At 42.8% G+C, this 17,493-nt stretch overlaps 1 protein-coding gene and 1 long non-coding RNA gene across 4 annotated transcripts in view; one reads left to right on the top strand and one right to left on the bottom strand.

The window, feature by feature from the left end:
* LOC138961526 (uncharacterized) overlaps window positions 1-17,493 on the top strand; it is a 104,873-nt gene that overhangs the window by 9,289 nt on the left and 78,091 nt on the right. The gene's annotated exons all lie outside the window — the stretch shown is intronic.
* LOC138961520 (tubby-related protein 3-like) overlaps window positions 1-17,493 on the bottom strand; it is a 98,024-nt gene that overhangs the window by 11,092 nt on the left and 69,439 nt on the right. For all 3 annotated transcript variants that reach the window (XM_070333177.1, XM_070333180.1, XM_070333179.1), the window contains 5 exons: window positions 15,748-15,786; window positions 10,917-10,956; window positions 10,144-10,306; window positions 5,718-5,912; window positions 4,447-4,464 (listed from right to left, as the gene is read on the bottom strand). In XM_070333177.1, coding sequence (XP_070189278.1) covers window positions 4,447-4,464; window positions 5,718-5,912; window positions 10,144-10,306; window positions 10,917-10,956; window positions 15,748-15,786 — 455 coding nt within the window. The remainder of the gene's footprint in view (window positions 1-4,446; window positions 4,465-5,717; window positions 5,913-10,143; window positions 10,307-10,916; window positions 10,957-15,747; window positions 15,787-17,493) is intronic.

Genomic DNA, 17,493 nt, shown 5'->3' with positions numbered 1-17,493 from the left:
GCGAAAGAAAGAGAAAAGCGCCGAGTCTTGAGTAGAGAGCTAATAAAGTACTGGTAATCGCTAATCGAGCGAAATGAAAATCCGCGGCGACTTCCATTAGGTGAATGCTATTCAAGTTTAGGTAACGTTTTAGCCGCATCTTTTTATAAGCCGCAATGCAATTTTTTTGGAAAAGAAGTCGCGGCTTGTAGTCCGTCAAATACGGTAATCAAAAAAGTGCTCCAGGGGCTTGCAACGTAGTACAATATATGACCTTACTGGGAGAATGCAAGTTTCCAGTACAAAGAACTTAACATTTCATACATCCTGCTTGACTAAAATCTTTACAAACATTGACTATATTCTATACAAGAAACACTTAACAAGGGTAAAAGGAGAAACAGAATCCTTTAGTCGCCAGCTCTTACGACATGCTGGGGAGCATCGGGTAAATTCTTCCCCCTAACCCGCGGGGGGAATCCCACTAACTGGAGACCAAAGATAAACTGAGCCTGACCTTCTTCTACAGACTATTAGCTATATCCAAACATATAAAGCAATTAAAATGTTCAATCTCTTTATTCTTTAATCTATGGAATTATCTGTTATTCATACTTTCACGAGTTTCACAAGCGTTTTAGACAATTGTAAGAAAATATGTTTTGAATCTTGCATTTCAAGAAAAAAATGTACAGCAGTCCCTGCAATGTACGGCCCCCGGCGTGAGCGGACACCTGACATGTACGGACACATTTGCTCGGCACGGAGTGTTTTCCTTCTATATTTGCCCCCCCCCCCCCCCTTAAACGGACACCTGGAAAACGTGGACGCGGACACTCATTTTCGGTCCCAACAGCAGGTCATACCTCCAATGTAGGACAGACCATCGTCAAATTTTCACCACAACAAAATCGATAACAGCTGAGCAGTCCGGCTCTTGGTACAAAGATCACAGCCATTCAATCCTGTTGTTTGTGTGTCTCTGTGTGAGTGTATGGGGGAGGGGGTGGTGTGGTCACCCCTCCCGTGACCGGACCCCTGCAATGTACGACAGTTTTGCTATGGCCCAAGGGTGTCCGTTCATGAAAGGGACTGCCGTAGTGTCTTCTTATAATGACATCATCAAATCAGCCTGGCTCTGTAAATACAAATTGTCTGCTGTAGAACAGCCGAAAAGAAACATCCATATATCCGACATATATGTGAGGTGATGAAATCATTATATGTGTATACATTTGTGAAGAAAATTAATTGAAAAGATGCTGTGTATCTGTACATTATACATAAATTGTTCACGCAAATAAAGCTCCCGAAACAAAAGCATAACGAGTGTGTGGAACTGAAAACAAACTATCCATCAAAATTTGAGAATACATGCAGTTTAAGCTGTGCTGATAATATATGTATAAAGTCAGATATCTTGTTTTAAATTTGTGTGGTACATTCATATATGATTCATCGTTGGCATGTCTTTCTGAGAAACCAAAACTCAAATTCATCCACACTGAATTCTGCTTTTGAAGAACAAAGATGGTGGGGTAAAATGTTCCATTAATTCAGAATGGCCATTTAGAATCAGACCCATATCTAATACCTTGTTTTGTCTCTGAAAACAAAACAGTCAAAATAATGTGCTCAACACAAGAGATTATATGTGTATCTGGGTCGTTCTACAAAACTGTGTACCACGAGAGGGTCATGACTTTAGAGTTGTCTTGTGTGTTTGGACACCATTTTACGCTAAACATGTGTGATGTTACAGTGTACACCTTTCCGACCACACCTCGTATCCAATAAGCATAAACTTATCTTTTCTTTAGCATGGCACGGTGGCATATGTCTATATCTGTCGCATAATCCATAAAAACAACCTATTCAGACAGTTTCAATTTTCAAGATGCATGTCACACTTTTGGTACACAGCTTTATGGAATGACCCATCTACGAGTCGGTGACCTCATGTCACTTGGTAGACCAATTATTACTGAGGCTTAAATGTCTTCATTACTGCAAGAACACAAAATAACACACACTACTTCAAACAGCAACTAACAAAAAGAACAGAGATCTCTTTTGCGCAAGCCTTTAAAAACTTTGTATCTGCCCCAAGCAGGTTTAGGGCTTCCGGTAAAAACTACAATCAGCAAAGCTCCGCCAAAAAGCATTGTCCTTTCCCATAAAGGGAGAAATCCATTACCAAAGCTTTTAAGGGGCATCTAATAATGCTGAATTATGCACTCTAACGCACTCGGTTAACCGCAGATCATCTAAACGCCCATTTCCCAGGACATTACAGGAGTAAGCATGAAACGGAATGTTCGCATGCAAGAGTCTCAGCTAGATTCTGTTTTCATAATTGACCCTCTCTGGGGTAGCTTTTGATTATATTCCTGCTGCATCCCGCGGATCGTCTGATGCACGTGAATGTAAGCTGACGTTCAGTAGCACTACTACAGCATTTTGAAAGAAATGTATAAGTGCGTCTATGAGAGAGACAGAGAGACAGAGAGAGAGAGAGAGAGAGAGAGAGAGAGAGACAGAGAGAGAGAGAGAGAGAGAGACAGAGAGAGAGACAGACAGAGAGAGAGAGACAGAGAGAGACAGAGAGAGAGACAGACAGACAGAGAGAGAGAGAGAGAGGTAGGGATTGAGAGCGATCGAGAGACTAATAGGCTCTGTGTCACAGTGTGTGTGTGTGTGTGTGTGTGTGTGTGTGTGTGTGTGTGTGTGTGTGTGTGTGTGTGTGTGTGTGTGTGTGTGTGTGTGTGTGTGTGATGCCACTTTAATGTGAGACCATGGCGTTGTTGGTGTGTATAAGAAAGAGACAAGCTTCAGGACACTAAACAAACAAGACATTTTTACAGCTACACACATTATCACACATTCACAGCCATGAGTGGGAGCACACGGAAACACACACACACACCCTCTCTCTCTCACTAAATTCTCCCTCTCTTATAAACCAAACATGATACTATCAATATGCAACATTTGTAAGTTTAGAACGCCTTAAATTTGTTACAAAATCTTTCCTAAGATAAAATCCTTTTCAGTTGTAACCGAGTGCCGTAACACTACGATCACCTCGGGAGGCGAAGTGCAATCAAACAGGATTGAAAATGTTAGGGCTAATTTCTTAGCCCTATAAAAACTGTTATGCAAACCCGAAGGTTTCCATGAACATATAGACAATCGGAAACCACCAGACCCCATCACAAACAGAATTCCACAATCCACCGGTGTTGACTTAAAGGCCAACAACTCGGGTGCAGAGTCTGCTGTGAAAGGAGCGGTAGCCTCCCCTGTCACACAGTTAAAAAGTCTTTCTTAGATATCTTAACTGTTCTGACATTAGCTATATTTTATTCCTCCTTGGCCAAACTCAAGAGCTTAATCTGATCCTTCGGAGCTTCCAAAATAAAGGCAGACAAAGGTCACACACACAAAATACTAGTATATAAGTACATTGATTTTTCACCTTGACATTTTAGAAAGCAATTCACTTTGCACATAACAGCGATTTCTATGCATAAGAAATGGGGCAGGGCAAGACAAGAGTTTATTCAATAAAAGTCTTCCAGGTAGCTCGGCTTAAACTTACGTCTGGAATGCATTATTAATTAGCTTTTCAGCATCAAATTATTTTATTGTCTTTTTTCTTCCTGATCACTCAAACACATGACGGATGATTATAAATGCATTATCAATGAACCAACAAAAAGCTTTTTTGTTAACACAATAAATCAGCTTTCTTTTTAAACGATGACAGCTTTCTGAAAATTGAGATTTCTTTCATAAAGATAAGGTACACTGACAGATAAGAGACATATATAATACATGTACACACACACTCCCACTCATTCACAGAGGACTGTTACTGCACACAAACGCAAGCAAGCAAGCAAGCACACACACACACACACACACACACACACAAGCAAACACACGCAAGAAAAAGAGTCATGAAAGACCTTTACAGAAAGTGTAACAATCTACATTGCTGATGAACTAATCTATACAATGTGAGTGCATTTTTCTCAACGTTTTTTTTACAGGTGGCAGGGGAAAATAATTGAGGCTCAATTGCAGATAGGAGCAAAGATAACATCATAACATATCAGTCAGTTTGCTTTTTTTCCACAAGAATGTTTGAATAAGTTGCCAGATATAGGAGTGCAGTGAAAGCAAAACAAAACCATCTACAACTAAAGAAAGAAAAGAAATGACAAAACAAACAAGCAAACAAAAACGAAGACACCACCACCAAGTGAATATAAGTTACAATACACAAAACAAACAAACAAACAAACAAGAGTGTCCAAAGAAAATATGTACGCTTTGAAATAAAGTATGCCTACAGAAAGGAAAGTGTGCTCTTAACAATAACTTCTATGCAAATACAGTTAGTGTTCCTAAAACAACTAAAATGTGATGTTAAATACTGATACTTAATTTTGTATTACTTACTAGATTTTGTACTCTTCGCTGAAACAACCAATCAAATTTCTTTCAATATTTTGGGAGGCAAATATTGCTGATGTGTGATGTATAATTCATGTCTTTGAAAAGCACACAAGAAGAATAGTCTTATCACTTTGAACAATATGATCTTATTCTCCAAACAAATCTTAAATCTTAACTATCACCAAAAAAGTGAAAAATAAAAAAAAGTTCATCTTTGGATGGTGTTACATTTTGCAGGGCAGATCGACATAATCAGAGGGCCGTTTTTCTTTTTTTCTTTCCATAATTTTTCCCCTCTTTCTTTATCTCTTTTTCCTTTCTCTTTTGATTTTTTCTTTCTTCTTCTTCTTTTTTGTGTGTGCAAGCTTCTTCGATGTTTCAAAGGTTAAGCCCTTGTTGAAGAAAAACAATGCGTTTTCCGAGTGAGAAAGAGGCTTGCAAAGAGCATTTAAAATTCCTCTTGTGTTTCTACTTCAAAGAAGATTAACCTTTCAATTTCCTCTTCATATTATCTTTCTTATTTTCTTTTTAATTTATAGCCTAATACAATAGAATCTTGATTTTAAGACATAAAAAGATCTGAAAAATGTAGGTCTTCAAAGAGTGTTAAAATTGAGGTACTCTTATTGAGGTACTCTTATTGAGGTACTCTTATTGAGGTACTCTTATTGAGGTACTCTCAGAGATATTTAACAGACAATTTTGAGGGAAAAAACAGGGTCTATAAAGGAGGAATAGTCTGATATCGGAGGGTCTTAAAATTCAGACACCCCCAATCCTGCCCCCAATTTAAGCCCAACCCCCACCCGCCCCCACAAGGTCCTTGCTTTTCAGTTTCTCTTTTCATAACCTCTGTCAATTAGTGTGCCCATATTTTCAGACTCCATCGTTTTACAGACAACTGATTTTCTCAGACTTTTGCAGGTCTTAAATTAGGGAGGTTCCACTACTGTATTATAGCTTCCTAATGACTCGATCCCTCCTTTATAATAAGACTACTGATTTTCTCAGACTGTTGCGGGTCTTAAATTAGGGAGGTTCCACTGCTGTATTATAACTTCCTAATGACTCCCTCCTTCATAATAAGACTACTGATTTTCTCAGACTGTTGCCGGTCTTAAATCAAGGAGGCTTTTCAGATTCTCTGTTCATAACTAGCTCTGTCAAATTACCCACATTTTCAGAACCCCCTGTTTTACAGACCACTGATTTTCTCAGACTGTTGCGGGTCTTAAATACGGGATACCGTATATATAAGCTCCCTTATGACCCACCTGTGTCTAAGGTCAGGATGTCGTCGCTGTCACTGTCGCTGTAGTCGCGGGTCTCGCCGGTGGTGGTGTTGTTGATGATCTGCACGTTGGTTGTGGAGCTACTCTTGTGGAAGCCTCCGCCTCCTCCCCCTCCTCCTCCCCCACCACCCATGTTGCTGTCCAACATGCGGTCGGACGCTGCTGGGCCCTCATAAGCTGTAGAAGTTAAGAAGTGTCATTAAAGGAATGGTTTCATTGTAGGAGCGAATGAATGATTGTATGATGAATGAATATATACTCAGCTTCCTGACGAGTGGGCGAAAACTGATTCTATCAAGATAATAAGATAAGTTTGATAATAATAATAAGATAATATTCTACAAGATAAGTGTTGTGTGAATATTTGTTTGTCTGTTCACTTAAAAGACCGTTGGGTCAAAATATCTGTGAATGTATTGTTTTGTCAATAACAAACGTTCCAACAACATACCTTTCTTGTTTTTTTATTTGGAAACAATAAAAACATTCGTAGGCTACATATTATAAAGAATCATTTCAAATGCCATGCAGACTATTCTTTCGCTGAGGTTTTAGTTGTGATTTTCTGTGCATTTGATTCACCAAAAAATTACTGCAGCAGTCAAGGCTTGTGCTTATTAACAGAGTGAAATTTAGAAACAATGAAAACTTCCTAGGCAAATATCACAAACATCTATGGGCTGCAAGAGTAACATGATTTCATTAAACAGCTAGGTGGACTTTAAATGCTGTGAGGTTCCGATTTTCTGCGCATTTCATTCTGTGTAAATGACTTTATATATACGCCTGTATGTTAGACAGTTTTACATTAGTGAACAACAAAGTGAAACTTGGAAACAATGAATTATTCTTTCTTTAAAAATCTCTCAAAACCTTCATAAGGCTGTAGCAGTGTAGGAATTCAAGGTTTCCTTTACCGGCCACGCTGACTATTCACAGACAACTTTACCATTTTTGTGCATTTCATTTTCTGTAAATTACTGCAGCAGTCATTTTTACAGCACAGTGAATTCAGAGCGTGAAATTTAAAAATAGCTAGTAAAAATATCTCACACAATTCTGTGAATGGTTATGCTTCTCAACGGGCACCAAAAGTATAAGGTGTCTGCATTTGCAACTGACACTTTTTAGTGTTTGTTTTGCAGAACATGTACATGAAGTTATTTTTAACTTAATTCCTTTTCCTGATCCATATCCACTTTGAAAATGTGGCTAAACCTTCACACATTTTCACAAACGAAAGTCTAAAATAAAGCAGAACCAAGAGAGAGAACAAATTGTTTGAAAAACTTTTCTTGTTTGTTGTTAGTTTGTTTCTTTCTTCGTTTGTGTATTTCTGAGAAAACAAAATCTGTACCATGATACTTTCACTGGCAGACTTATAAGCATTAAATGTCATTACATTCAACTTCCCCTTTACCATCACATCTCCCTCTCATTTCTCTCCAACAGACCAAAATCAAATAATCCCACTGATATAAAGGGCAGTCTGAGCTTTCAAATCCCCACCTCACCGCCCTTTAGGAAATCCATTAATGCTGAGACCAATTGCCAGAGAAATGGCAAAGACAACAACAGCAGATGGCGGCCTCTCTGTTGCTCCTCTCACAATGGGGCAACCTCACTGCATGCAGGTCTCTATATATACACAGCACTCACTCTCTGTAAACCTTCCTTAAATATACCTTATTCCTTCCCACCTTCCTTGGATACCTTGTTCCCTCCCGCCTAAGTCTCAGACTGTCTCCACCGAATATTAGTTCGGGTATATATTTACACTCACATTTGGACACATATAACGAAAACCAACAGCCTAGCTTGTAAGTTTCTTCTTGTGCAAAGTGGGAGTTTAATTTCTTGCTGAATTAATCTTGCAAATTGACATAGGTGCATGTCTGCATGCACTGACAGACTTAATTAGTTTCTTCTTGTGCATAGTGGGAGCTTCATTTCTTGTTTAATCAGTTTTGAAAATTGACATGAGTGTCTGCACTTATCTAATTATATTTCATAAGAAAAATCCTGTTCCGCACAGCCAAAGTGGAAAGATTATAGCTACTATCCAAGGTAAATTTATCGAAACGTAAAAGACGAGAAAGAAGATTATACCTTTATAATAGAAAGTTCTGCTTTAGATCTAAATGCCTGCAGAGGCTTTGGCATGACCTCGCATCTGATAAACTACAACCAAGCACCTACCAGATCATGCACTTTTTCTCTTCATTGAGGTAACATATATCATAACATACCAGACTGTTGACAATCATTGAAAACATCACAACCACAGCGTCTGCAGTCTTTCATCATCATAACTGCCCTCAAAACAAATGAAATTCAGTGACCTTGGAGCCTCTGTAATGCTTACAAACTAATGGTCCAACAAACGCAATTAAAATATCACTGACCAGAACTGTTTGCATACCAACCCTTAATTCAATCTTGATTGTGCAAATTTATAACTCTTCATCAATGCAACTTAAACCCCTCATCCAAGCTTGTTGTGCATTTATAACTCTGGGTCAATCTTTTTGTGCATGTCAAAAACTCACATAACATTCCAGCACCTTGCCGCCACCATGCATCATCAACTGGAAAACACACCTGACCGAACCTCTAATTCTACTTCAGTAGCATATACATGTACGGCCAGTACAGTGGAAATGTAAGTACCATGGGACAATACTTCAGTCACAATTTATAGCTAGCACAAAAGGGTGCAACAAATAATTCTCGAAAGGGGAATCAAAATGAAATTTCAGTTGTCCTGCCCATGCAATTTCACATGCCAGTCTGAACGATTCATTCAGCTGAAAATTTAGATTAGTGTCAGATTGACAAGAGCTTGGGCCAACTAAGGCACAACAAAGGGAGTTTTCTGGACTGGACAATTTCATTGTGATTCATTCGTCAGTTTGCCCTATATTAAATCCTTTTTGTCTAATTTGTTCTTTTCCCCAAGGGGATTGGAGGTGAGCGTTGCTGTGCACTGTGGTGTGTGGGTGGATGGGTGCATGCCTGCGTGCAAGTGAGAGTGTGTGTGTGTGTGTGTGAGTGTGTATGTGTGTGTGAGTGTGTGTGTGAGTGAGTGAGTGTGAGTGTGAGTGTGTGTGTGTGAGTGTGTGTGTGTGTGTGTGTGTGTGTGTGTGTGTGTGTGTGTGTGAGTGTGTGAGTGTGTGTGTGTGTGAGTGTGTGTGAGTGTGTGTGTGTGAGTGTGTGTGTGTGTGTGTGAGTGTGTATGTGTGTGTGAGTGTGTGTGTGTGTGTGTGAGTGTGTGTGAGTGTGTGTGTGTGTGTGTGTGTGTGTGTGTGTGAGTGTGAGTGTGTGTGTGTGTGTGTGTGTGTGTGCTATGCATGTGTATGGATAAGATCAAAAATAAACACAGCTGCCCACTAGTCTGAAGGATAAAGAATATCGGGGGAGGAGAAGGGTTGGGAAGGGGAGGAGGGAAAGATTGAGTGAAGAGACAGAGAAACCCAAATAACTTTCCGAAAGCATTTTGAGGATGAATTATTAACTCCTTTTGCAACCTTACCCCATATTACCAATATCACAACTTATTTGTCAATTATCATCAATTTACCAGACAATTGACAATGTACGCCTGGCCACCCTTCACTAGCTCACTCTCAATAGCACCTTCACTAGCTCACTCTCAATAGCACCTTCATGCTCCCCTTTTGCACAGCATGTCCGTCTCCTTCAACCCAGATTCACCTGTTTCACAATCGCTAACATCACTGACAATAGAGTCAGCCTCATCGTCATCACCAAGCTGGAGGGGACTGACAACACATTTCCTAGCTGGTTCTGTAAGAAAACATTTCAAGTACCTTGTACCTTGAAGTACAGCAAACAAACTTCAACTGTCTGCACGTCTCATATTGAGCCTGGTGTTCCAGACTGGCAATTGATCTTCTGATTTTTCTTTCACAAGCATGCTGCCACAAAAGTGGCAAATACACACTGCCCGTGCCATATTTTTCAGTCACAACAGGATAGTTACTTTCATAAAACCGAAATAGACACTCTCAGACTCACAGCAGAAACATTGGTGAAAGCGTAAGAAACAATATTTTCTGTCCACCATTTTGAAAACACTCACTCCTGCTTATGACTTGATTGTCTCCTCACCAAACACAGCTTCCAACCTTACCTGCCCTCCCCCCTTCAGAAGAATGCCAGAGAAAAAAGGATGTAAAGAAGGAGAACCCTAAAAGAAAAACAATGCAAAGGATTAGAAGAAGGATGTGACGAAGAAGAATGCAAAGACAAAGAACTAGAAGAAAAAGAACAAGATTAAGAATACAACTTAGGAAGACAAAGAAGAAGTAGAAGATGATGACGATGACGAAAATGACGACAACGACGACAACTATGATGATGATGATGATGAAGGGCTGATGCTTACCGAAGTCTGGTGTTCCTGGTTTTGGCGTGGAGGAACCAACGAGGGGACGGTTTTCCTCCCGGTTTCTGCGATTGCCGGAATTAGGCCGCCTGTTGTCAGGATTGCTCTGAATCATCAAATTTTGCTCTCGCTTTTTGCGATTTTGTCTTTGTATAAGGTCTTTCTGTAAAACACACACAGTCAAAACAGATTATTGGAACATGTCCATAAGATTCAGTGAATCAGAGATAAAATCTTATCCTTCTGATCGCAAACAGAAAGACGTGCATGCACACACCCCAAAAATACACGCACACACACACACACACACACGCACACACACACGCACACACACACACGCACACACACACATGCACACACGTGCACATGCGCACACACACACACACACATACACAAACACACACACACACACATGCACAAACACAAACACACACACGCACAAACACACACACACACACACACATACACACTCACACACACACACACACACACACACACACATGAGATACATAGTGTCCACAATGTAAATGAAATTTCTTAAATTTTATTCATTCATAAGAAAACCTATCTAATTATTATTATGAGTTTAATTTGATGCCATCCAACTTAGAGCTCTTGTTGCCCATAAACCATGCAGTTCTTCACTACAGGTGGGGTTTCTGACAATAACGCCTCCTTTAATAAAACTGAGCAAAAAGTGTACATTTTCTTTCCAATGGAAATCAAGATCTGATAAAAATAACATTTCAAGCACACAAGACATTTTGACTTACCTGCTTGTCTAATTTTGCTGACGACACCTCGTCCTGTATACTGAAAATCAAAGAAAAATACACTGATGCAATGTATTAGATAAATACTTTATCAGAATAAAGAAAAGGGACTGTAGCTACAAGGATCATGTTCCACAAACACACACACACAAGCACAAGTAGACACTGCAAAGAGTCATAAGCACCACAACTTGAGAGAATTTAGGTAGAACTTCATGTCAGTATGGTTCTGAAGTCCTTTTAAACGTACTATTACGGTCATTTCTTTAAAGGCACATTCCTTTCTCCTGTTAACACTGAGATCTCCTTTCTCCTGTTAACGCTGAGATCTCCTTTCTCCTGTTAACACTGAGATCTCCTTTCTCCTGTTAACACTGAGATCTCCTTTCTCCTGTTAACACTGAGATCTCCTTTCTCCTGTTAACACTGAGATCTCCTTTCTCCTGTTAACGCTGAGATCTCCTTTCTCCTGTTAACGCTGAGATCTCCTTTCTCCTGTTAACGCTGAGATCTCCTTTCTCCTGTTAACACTGAGATCTCCTTTCTCCTGTTAACACTGAGATCTTGTTTCTCCTGTTAACACTGAGATCGGCCAAAAATCAAAACTCAGTGTTCTCTGAGCACAGTGGCAATTGTTGGATGAATGAATTTCTTAAAACTTAATTCATAAAACAATTCAGGCTGTTGATTACGGGTATATGACCAAGTGGAGGGATGGTCTAGTGGAGGGATGGTCTAGTGGAGGGATGGTCTAGTGGAGGGATGGTCTGGTGGAGGGATGGTCTGGTGGAGGGATGGTCTGGTGGAGGGATGGTCTAGTGGAGGGATGGTCTGGTGGAGGGATGGTCTGGTGGAGGGATGGTCTAGTGGAGGGATGGTCTGGTGGAGGGATGGTCTAGTGGAGGGATGGTCTGGTGGAGGGATGGTCTGGTGGAGGGATGGTCTAGTGGAGGAATGGTCTGGTGGAGGGATGGTCTGGTGGAGGGATGGTCTAGTGGAGGGATGGTCTGGCGGAGGGATGGTCTAGTGGAGGGATGGTCTGGTGGTGGGATGGTCAGGTGGAGGGATGGTCTGGTGGAGGGATGGTCTGGTGGAGGGATGGTCTGGTGGAGGGATGGTCTGGTGGAGGGATGGTCTAGTGGAGGGATGGTCTAGTGGAGGGATGGTCTAGGAGGGATGGTCTGGTGGAGGGATGGTCTGGTGGAGGGATGGTCTGGTGGAGGGATGGTCTGGTGGAGGGATGGTCTAGTGGTGGGATGGTCTGGTGGAGGGATGGTCTAGTGGAGGGATGGTCTAGTGGAGGGATGGTCTGGTGGAGGGATGGTCTGGTGGAGGGATGGTCTAGTGGAGGGATGGTCTAGTGGAGGGATGGTCTAGTGGAGGGATGGTCTGGTGGAGGGATGGTCTAGTGGAGGGATGGTCTAGGAGGGATGGTCTGGTGGAGGGATGGTCTGGTGGAGGGATGGTCTGGTGGAGGGATGGTCTGGTGGAGGGATGGTCTAGTGGTGGGATGGTCTGGTGGAGGGATGGTCTAGTGGAGGGATGGTCTAGTGGAGGGATGGTCTGGTGGAGGGATGGTCTGGTGGAGGGATGGTCTAGTGGAGGGATGGTCTAGTGGAGGGATGGTCTAGTGGAGGGATGGTCTGGTGGAGGGATGGTCTAGTAGAGGGATGGTCTGGTGGAGGCATGGTCTGGTGGAGGGATGGTCTGGTGGAGGGATGGTCTGGTGGAGGGATGGTCTAGTGAAGGGATGGTCTGGTGGAGGGATGGTCTAGTGAAGGGATGGTCTGGTGGAGGGATGGTCTAGTGGAGGGATGGTCTAGTGGAGGAATGGTCTAGTGGAGGAATGGTCTGGTGGAGGGATGGTCTGGTGGAGGGGTGGTCTAGTGGAGGGATAGTCTAGTGGAGGGATGGTCTGGTGGAGGGATGGTCTGGTGGAGGGATGGTCTGGTGGAGGGATGGTCTAGTGGAGGGATGGTCTGGTGGAGGGATGGTCTAGTGGAGGGATGGTCTGGTGGAGGGATGGTCTGGTGGAGGGATGGTCTGGTGGAGGGATGGTCTGGTGGAGGGATGGTCTGGTGGAGGGATGGTCTAGTGGGGGGATGGTCTAGTGGAGGGATGGTCTGGTGGAGGGATGGTCTGGTGGAGGGATGGTCTAGTGGGGGGATGGTCTAGTGGAGGGATGGTCTGGTGGAGGGATGGTCTAGTGGAGGGATGGTCTAGTGGAGGGATGGTCTAGTGGAGGGATGGTCCAGTTAAGCTTATTCCATGTCAAAGCCTGACATGATCTGAGAAAGTGAGCAGAACTGTTAACACAGGAAGGAATGTGCCTTCAACAGAACCTACCCTACCCTATTCACCCACCACCACATTCACCAAGTCCATTACTGACTAATACCCTTTCCATCAGACAATTAATTAACCCTCTCTTTCTTTCCTTAATGGGCCAGTGCTTTTTAGCAAACATCAGAGAATGTCAATTAAGTGAAATATAACTTGAAATTTGAGACTCACAGGGGACATTGTGCTACTGATGACAGTGGCAGACACATTTTTATCAGCCAACTTTCGTTTCTTCTTCCTCTTTCATTTTTTAGCCTTAATGGAGATCACTGAGCTCAAGCATTAACATTAATCTCCAATAATAATGACCATTAAGCCTTCTCATCAGAGCCTGTTAAATCGATTGATCTTTACACTTCCCTGGCTTTAAATGTCGTCTGTATGCCCCTAATCTGAGCCCACTGAGGTCAACTAACAGCCTTCAATCTTCTTTCCGTTAACAGTTGCAAGGGTCAACCTATGGTCAGCTACTACCTTCACTCAACAAAGGCAGGTGTTCCTACTGTGATCAGTGGGATTGATGTAAGGATGGCGGTCATAGGGATTGAACTAACGTGCATCTGCCTGCTCTCACACACTCACTCACACACACATCATGAACGCACGCACGCAAGCACACACACACACACACCAACACACACACACACACACACACGTGCGTGCATGCTCACACACACACACACACCCACCAACACTCGCACAGACACACACACACACACACACACACACACACACCAACACTCGCACAGACACACACACACACCAACACTCGCACAGACACACACACACACACCAACACACACACACAGACACGCACACACACCAACACTCGCACAGACACACACACACACACACACACACACACCCACTCGCACACACACACACACACACACACACAAAGTAAGGGAACAATTAACACTCTCCCTCTTTCTCTCCCTCTCCCACAAACTCTCACTCACTACCAAACACACGCGCGCACGGACACACATATTAACACTCACTTTTGCCCGACCATGCACCCACACCAACACTGTCAAACACACGCATGCAAGCAAGCAAGCAAGCCAATACGCTCGGACAACACAACCCCATGCAGACCCCAACACCCTACCCCCCTTCTACCCCAGCAGTCTCCCATCCCTGACCCAAGTCTAACCAGATCGTTATACAACAGAGCAAAACAATGCTAGCTCAAAAACATGTGCACCAGTCATAACCACGTTACACAGAGCAATGCCCCCCAGCTCGCCATGCAGCCTCAATAATTATCTATATCGGGTTTCACAAATGATTAGCTAACTCCCCCATCCCCCCTGAAAGTCGCACACGTATACATCTACCAAACCAGCCTGCTGTTTTGTGTAATGAGAATGAGATTGATGAATCAGCTCCATGTTCTGCGGTTGTGTGCGTGGGTGCGGGTGAAGGGGTGTGTGATTGTGCGTGCGGTGTGGTGTATGTGTGTGTGTGTGTGTGTGTGTGTGTGTGTGTGTGTGTGTGTGAATAGTGTGTTGGAATGGGGGAGGGGGTAGTAATGTCTGAAATAAAGTGTGTGTGTGTTATGATTGGGGGAGGGGGTAGTAATGTCTGAAATACAGTGTGTGTGTGTTATGATTGGGGGAGGGGGTAGTAATGTCTGAAATACAGTGTGTGTGTGTTATGATTGGGGAGGGGGGGGGTAGTAATGTCTGAAATAAAGTGTGTGTGTGTTATGATTGGGGGAGGGGGTAGCAATGTCTGAAATAAAGTGTGTGTGTGTGTGTGTGTTATGATTGTGCATGCTGTCTTCTACATGTTCCTGTATTGATCAACAAAAGAAACCAGATGATAGGTTCTGCACTAGCTGCACTTCACAATAAGCAATCTACATCTCCTCTCTGTAAATTCGTTTCTTCTGGTGTTTTTCCTGGGTCTACATTTTCTCAGTATGCAAACAATTACCTCGCCTGAGAGTAAACATACTCTCATACATGCCCAACTATTCCCTTCCAATACTCACGCCACTTTGGCAGACTGATAATTATAATTTACTGTAACGATCTTTGGCAGACTGATAATTATAATTCACTGTAACAATCTTTGGCAGACTGATTATTATAATTCACTGTAACGATCTTTGGCAGACTGATTATTGTATTATGCACTGGAACAATCTTTGGCAGACTGATAATTGTAATTCACTGTAACAACCTTTGGTAGACTGATAATTGTATTTGACTGTAACAATCTTTGGCAGACTGATGGTAATTCACTGAAACAATCTTTGGCAGACTAATAATTGTCATTGACTGTGAACATCTTTGGCAGACTGATAATTGTAATTCACTGAAACAATCTTTGGCAGACTAATAATTGTAATTGACTGTAACAATCTTTGGCAGACTAATAATTGTAATTGACTGTAACAATCTTTGGCAGACTAATAATTGTAATTGACCGTAACAATCTTTGGCAGTCTAATAATTGTAATTGACTGTAATAATCTTACCTGCCCGGTGGGCCGTTCATTGTGAAAGGTTCTGTGGGCCTGAAACACACAGAGAAGAGAACACAATTAGTGTTACGTCATGTAGCCTCCCAGGATCACTCGTGATAATAATCGTCAGCATTTAACATCACTCGTTCACAGTTGTTCAAGGCCTAGGCTTCTCACTCACACAGAGCCTGTACACCACTTGCCATCTCTCACCACAGCATTGCTTACGCAGCATGTATATTTCGTTTGTCCTCATTTATTCACCGTTACAGTGGAACCCCCCTTGTTAAGCCAGCCTCCTCCCCCCCCCCCCCCCCCCTTCTTAATAGAGCCCGAAGATGACTTGGAGCAGACTTCGCGACGTCTGTACACCAAACATTCAGTATCGAAGCTAGTGTAGCAAGCTCTGTGAAGTTTGTTTGTTTGTTTAACGCCCAGCCGACCACGAAGGGCCATATCAGGGCGGTGCTGCATTGGCATTTTACGTCTTTCTTTATTTGGTGTTTAACGTCGTTTTCAACCACGAAGGTTATATCGCGACGAGGCATTTTACGTGCGCCACACACAAGACAGAAGTCGCAGCACAGGCTTCATGTCTCACCCAGTCACATTATTCTCACACCGGACCAACCAGTCCCAGCACTAACCCCATAATGCCAGACGCCAGGCGGAGCAGCCACTAGATTGCCAATTTTAAAGTCTTAGACATGACCCGGCCGGGGTTCGAACCCACGACCTCCCGATCACGGGGCGGACGCCTTACCACTAGGCCACCGTGCCGGTCTCTGTGAAGTAAACTTCCTGAAGTCGACTTCAATCAATATCAGGTTTAAGACTTCCACTGGTGATTTTTCACATCTTCCCTAAATAATTCTCTGTAAATTCTCCTCTGTTTTAAGACTCCCTCCTTTTCTAAAAACCCGATTTTCTCCGATTCTTGTAGGCCTTAAAAGCGGAGTCCCACTGTATCAAAGACTGCACCATGCATCTGCGGGGTTCAACTCACATCCCTCACCACTGCGTTGCCTTGTTCTAGTGCTGTGTTTATTTTACTGGTACAGTGGCACCTCCCATAACGACCTCTCCCAAGAACGACCCCCTCCTTTTGCTGACCGAATTTCTCGGCACGGATGCTTTTCACGGCACTGTAACTAACCTGGCCCTCCTTTTTCCGACGACCGACCTACCAGCTTAGGGTCAATAACGACTTTGACCTTTTAACCAGTAAGCGTCAAAGTTCGTAATTACGCAGCACACGCGGAACACGCACGCCATTAGTCACGCATCAAGACTCAGGGGTGGTAGTCTGTAGTCAGTAGCGCGTGCAAGTCAAGTGGCCCACGACTGTCATCTTCACACCTATTCAGTTGCTGTCACAATGGAAGGACCAGACTCATGAAACGCACAAAGCAAAATAACCCCAGTAATGACAAAAGCTCTCTCCACTGCACACACAAAACAATTCCCAGACCTTCTTCATGACACCACAAAGTCAGACTCACAACCACTTCTTTGTCAGAAAACTAGAAGAAAAGGCAGACAGAATCCACAACCGTAAAGGCACCATCCAAAATGCAAACCAGAAATGATTGTTTGATGGCAAATGTTTGCCTGATAACAAAATTGTTTTTCTCCACGATCCGTCTATGACAAAGACCAATCTAGACACAGGCAAAAACCAAATAACCAGCAAGAAGAATATGAACTGGGCCTGTGAGATACGCTGCGCTGTGCAGAAATCTGACACTAATGAATAGG

The sequence above is a fragment of the Littorina saxatilis genome, linkage group LG3 (genome assembly GCF_037325665.1).
Source record: "Littorina saxatilis isolate snail1 linkage group LG3, US_GU_Lsax_2.0, whole genome shotgun sequence".
Lineage (NCBI taxonomy): Eukaryota > Metazoa > Mollusca > Gastropoda > Littorinimorpha > Littorinidae > Littorina > Littorina saxatilis.
Note: the sequence above shows the minus strand (reverse complement) of the source record. Positions and strands in the feature narration are given on the sequence as shown.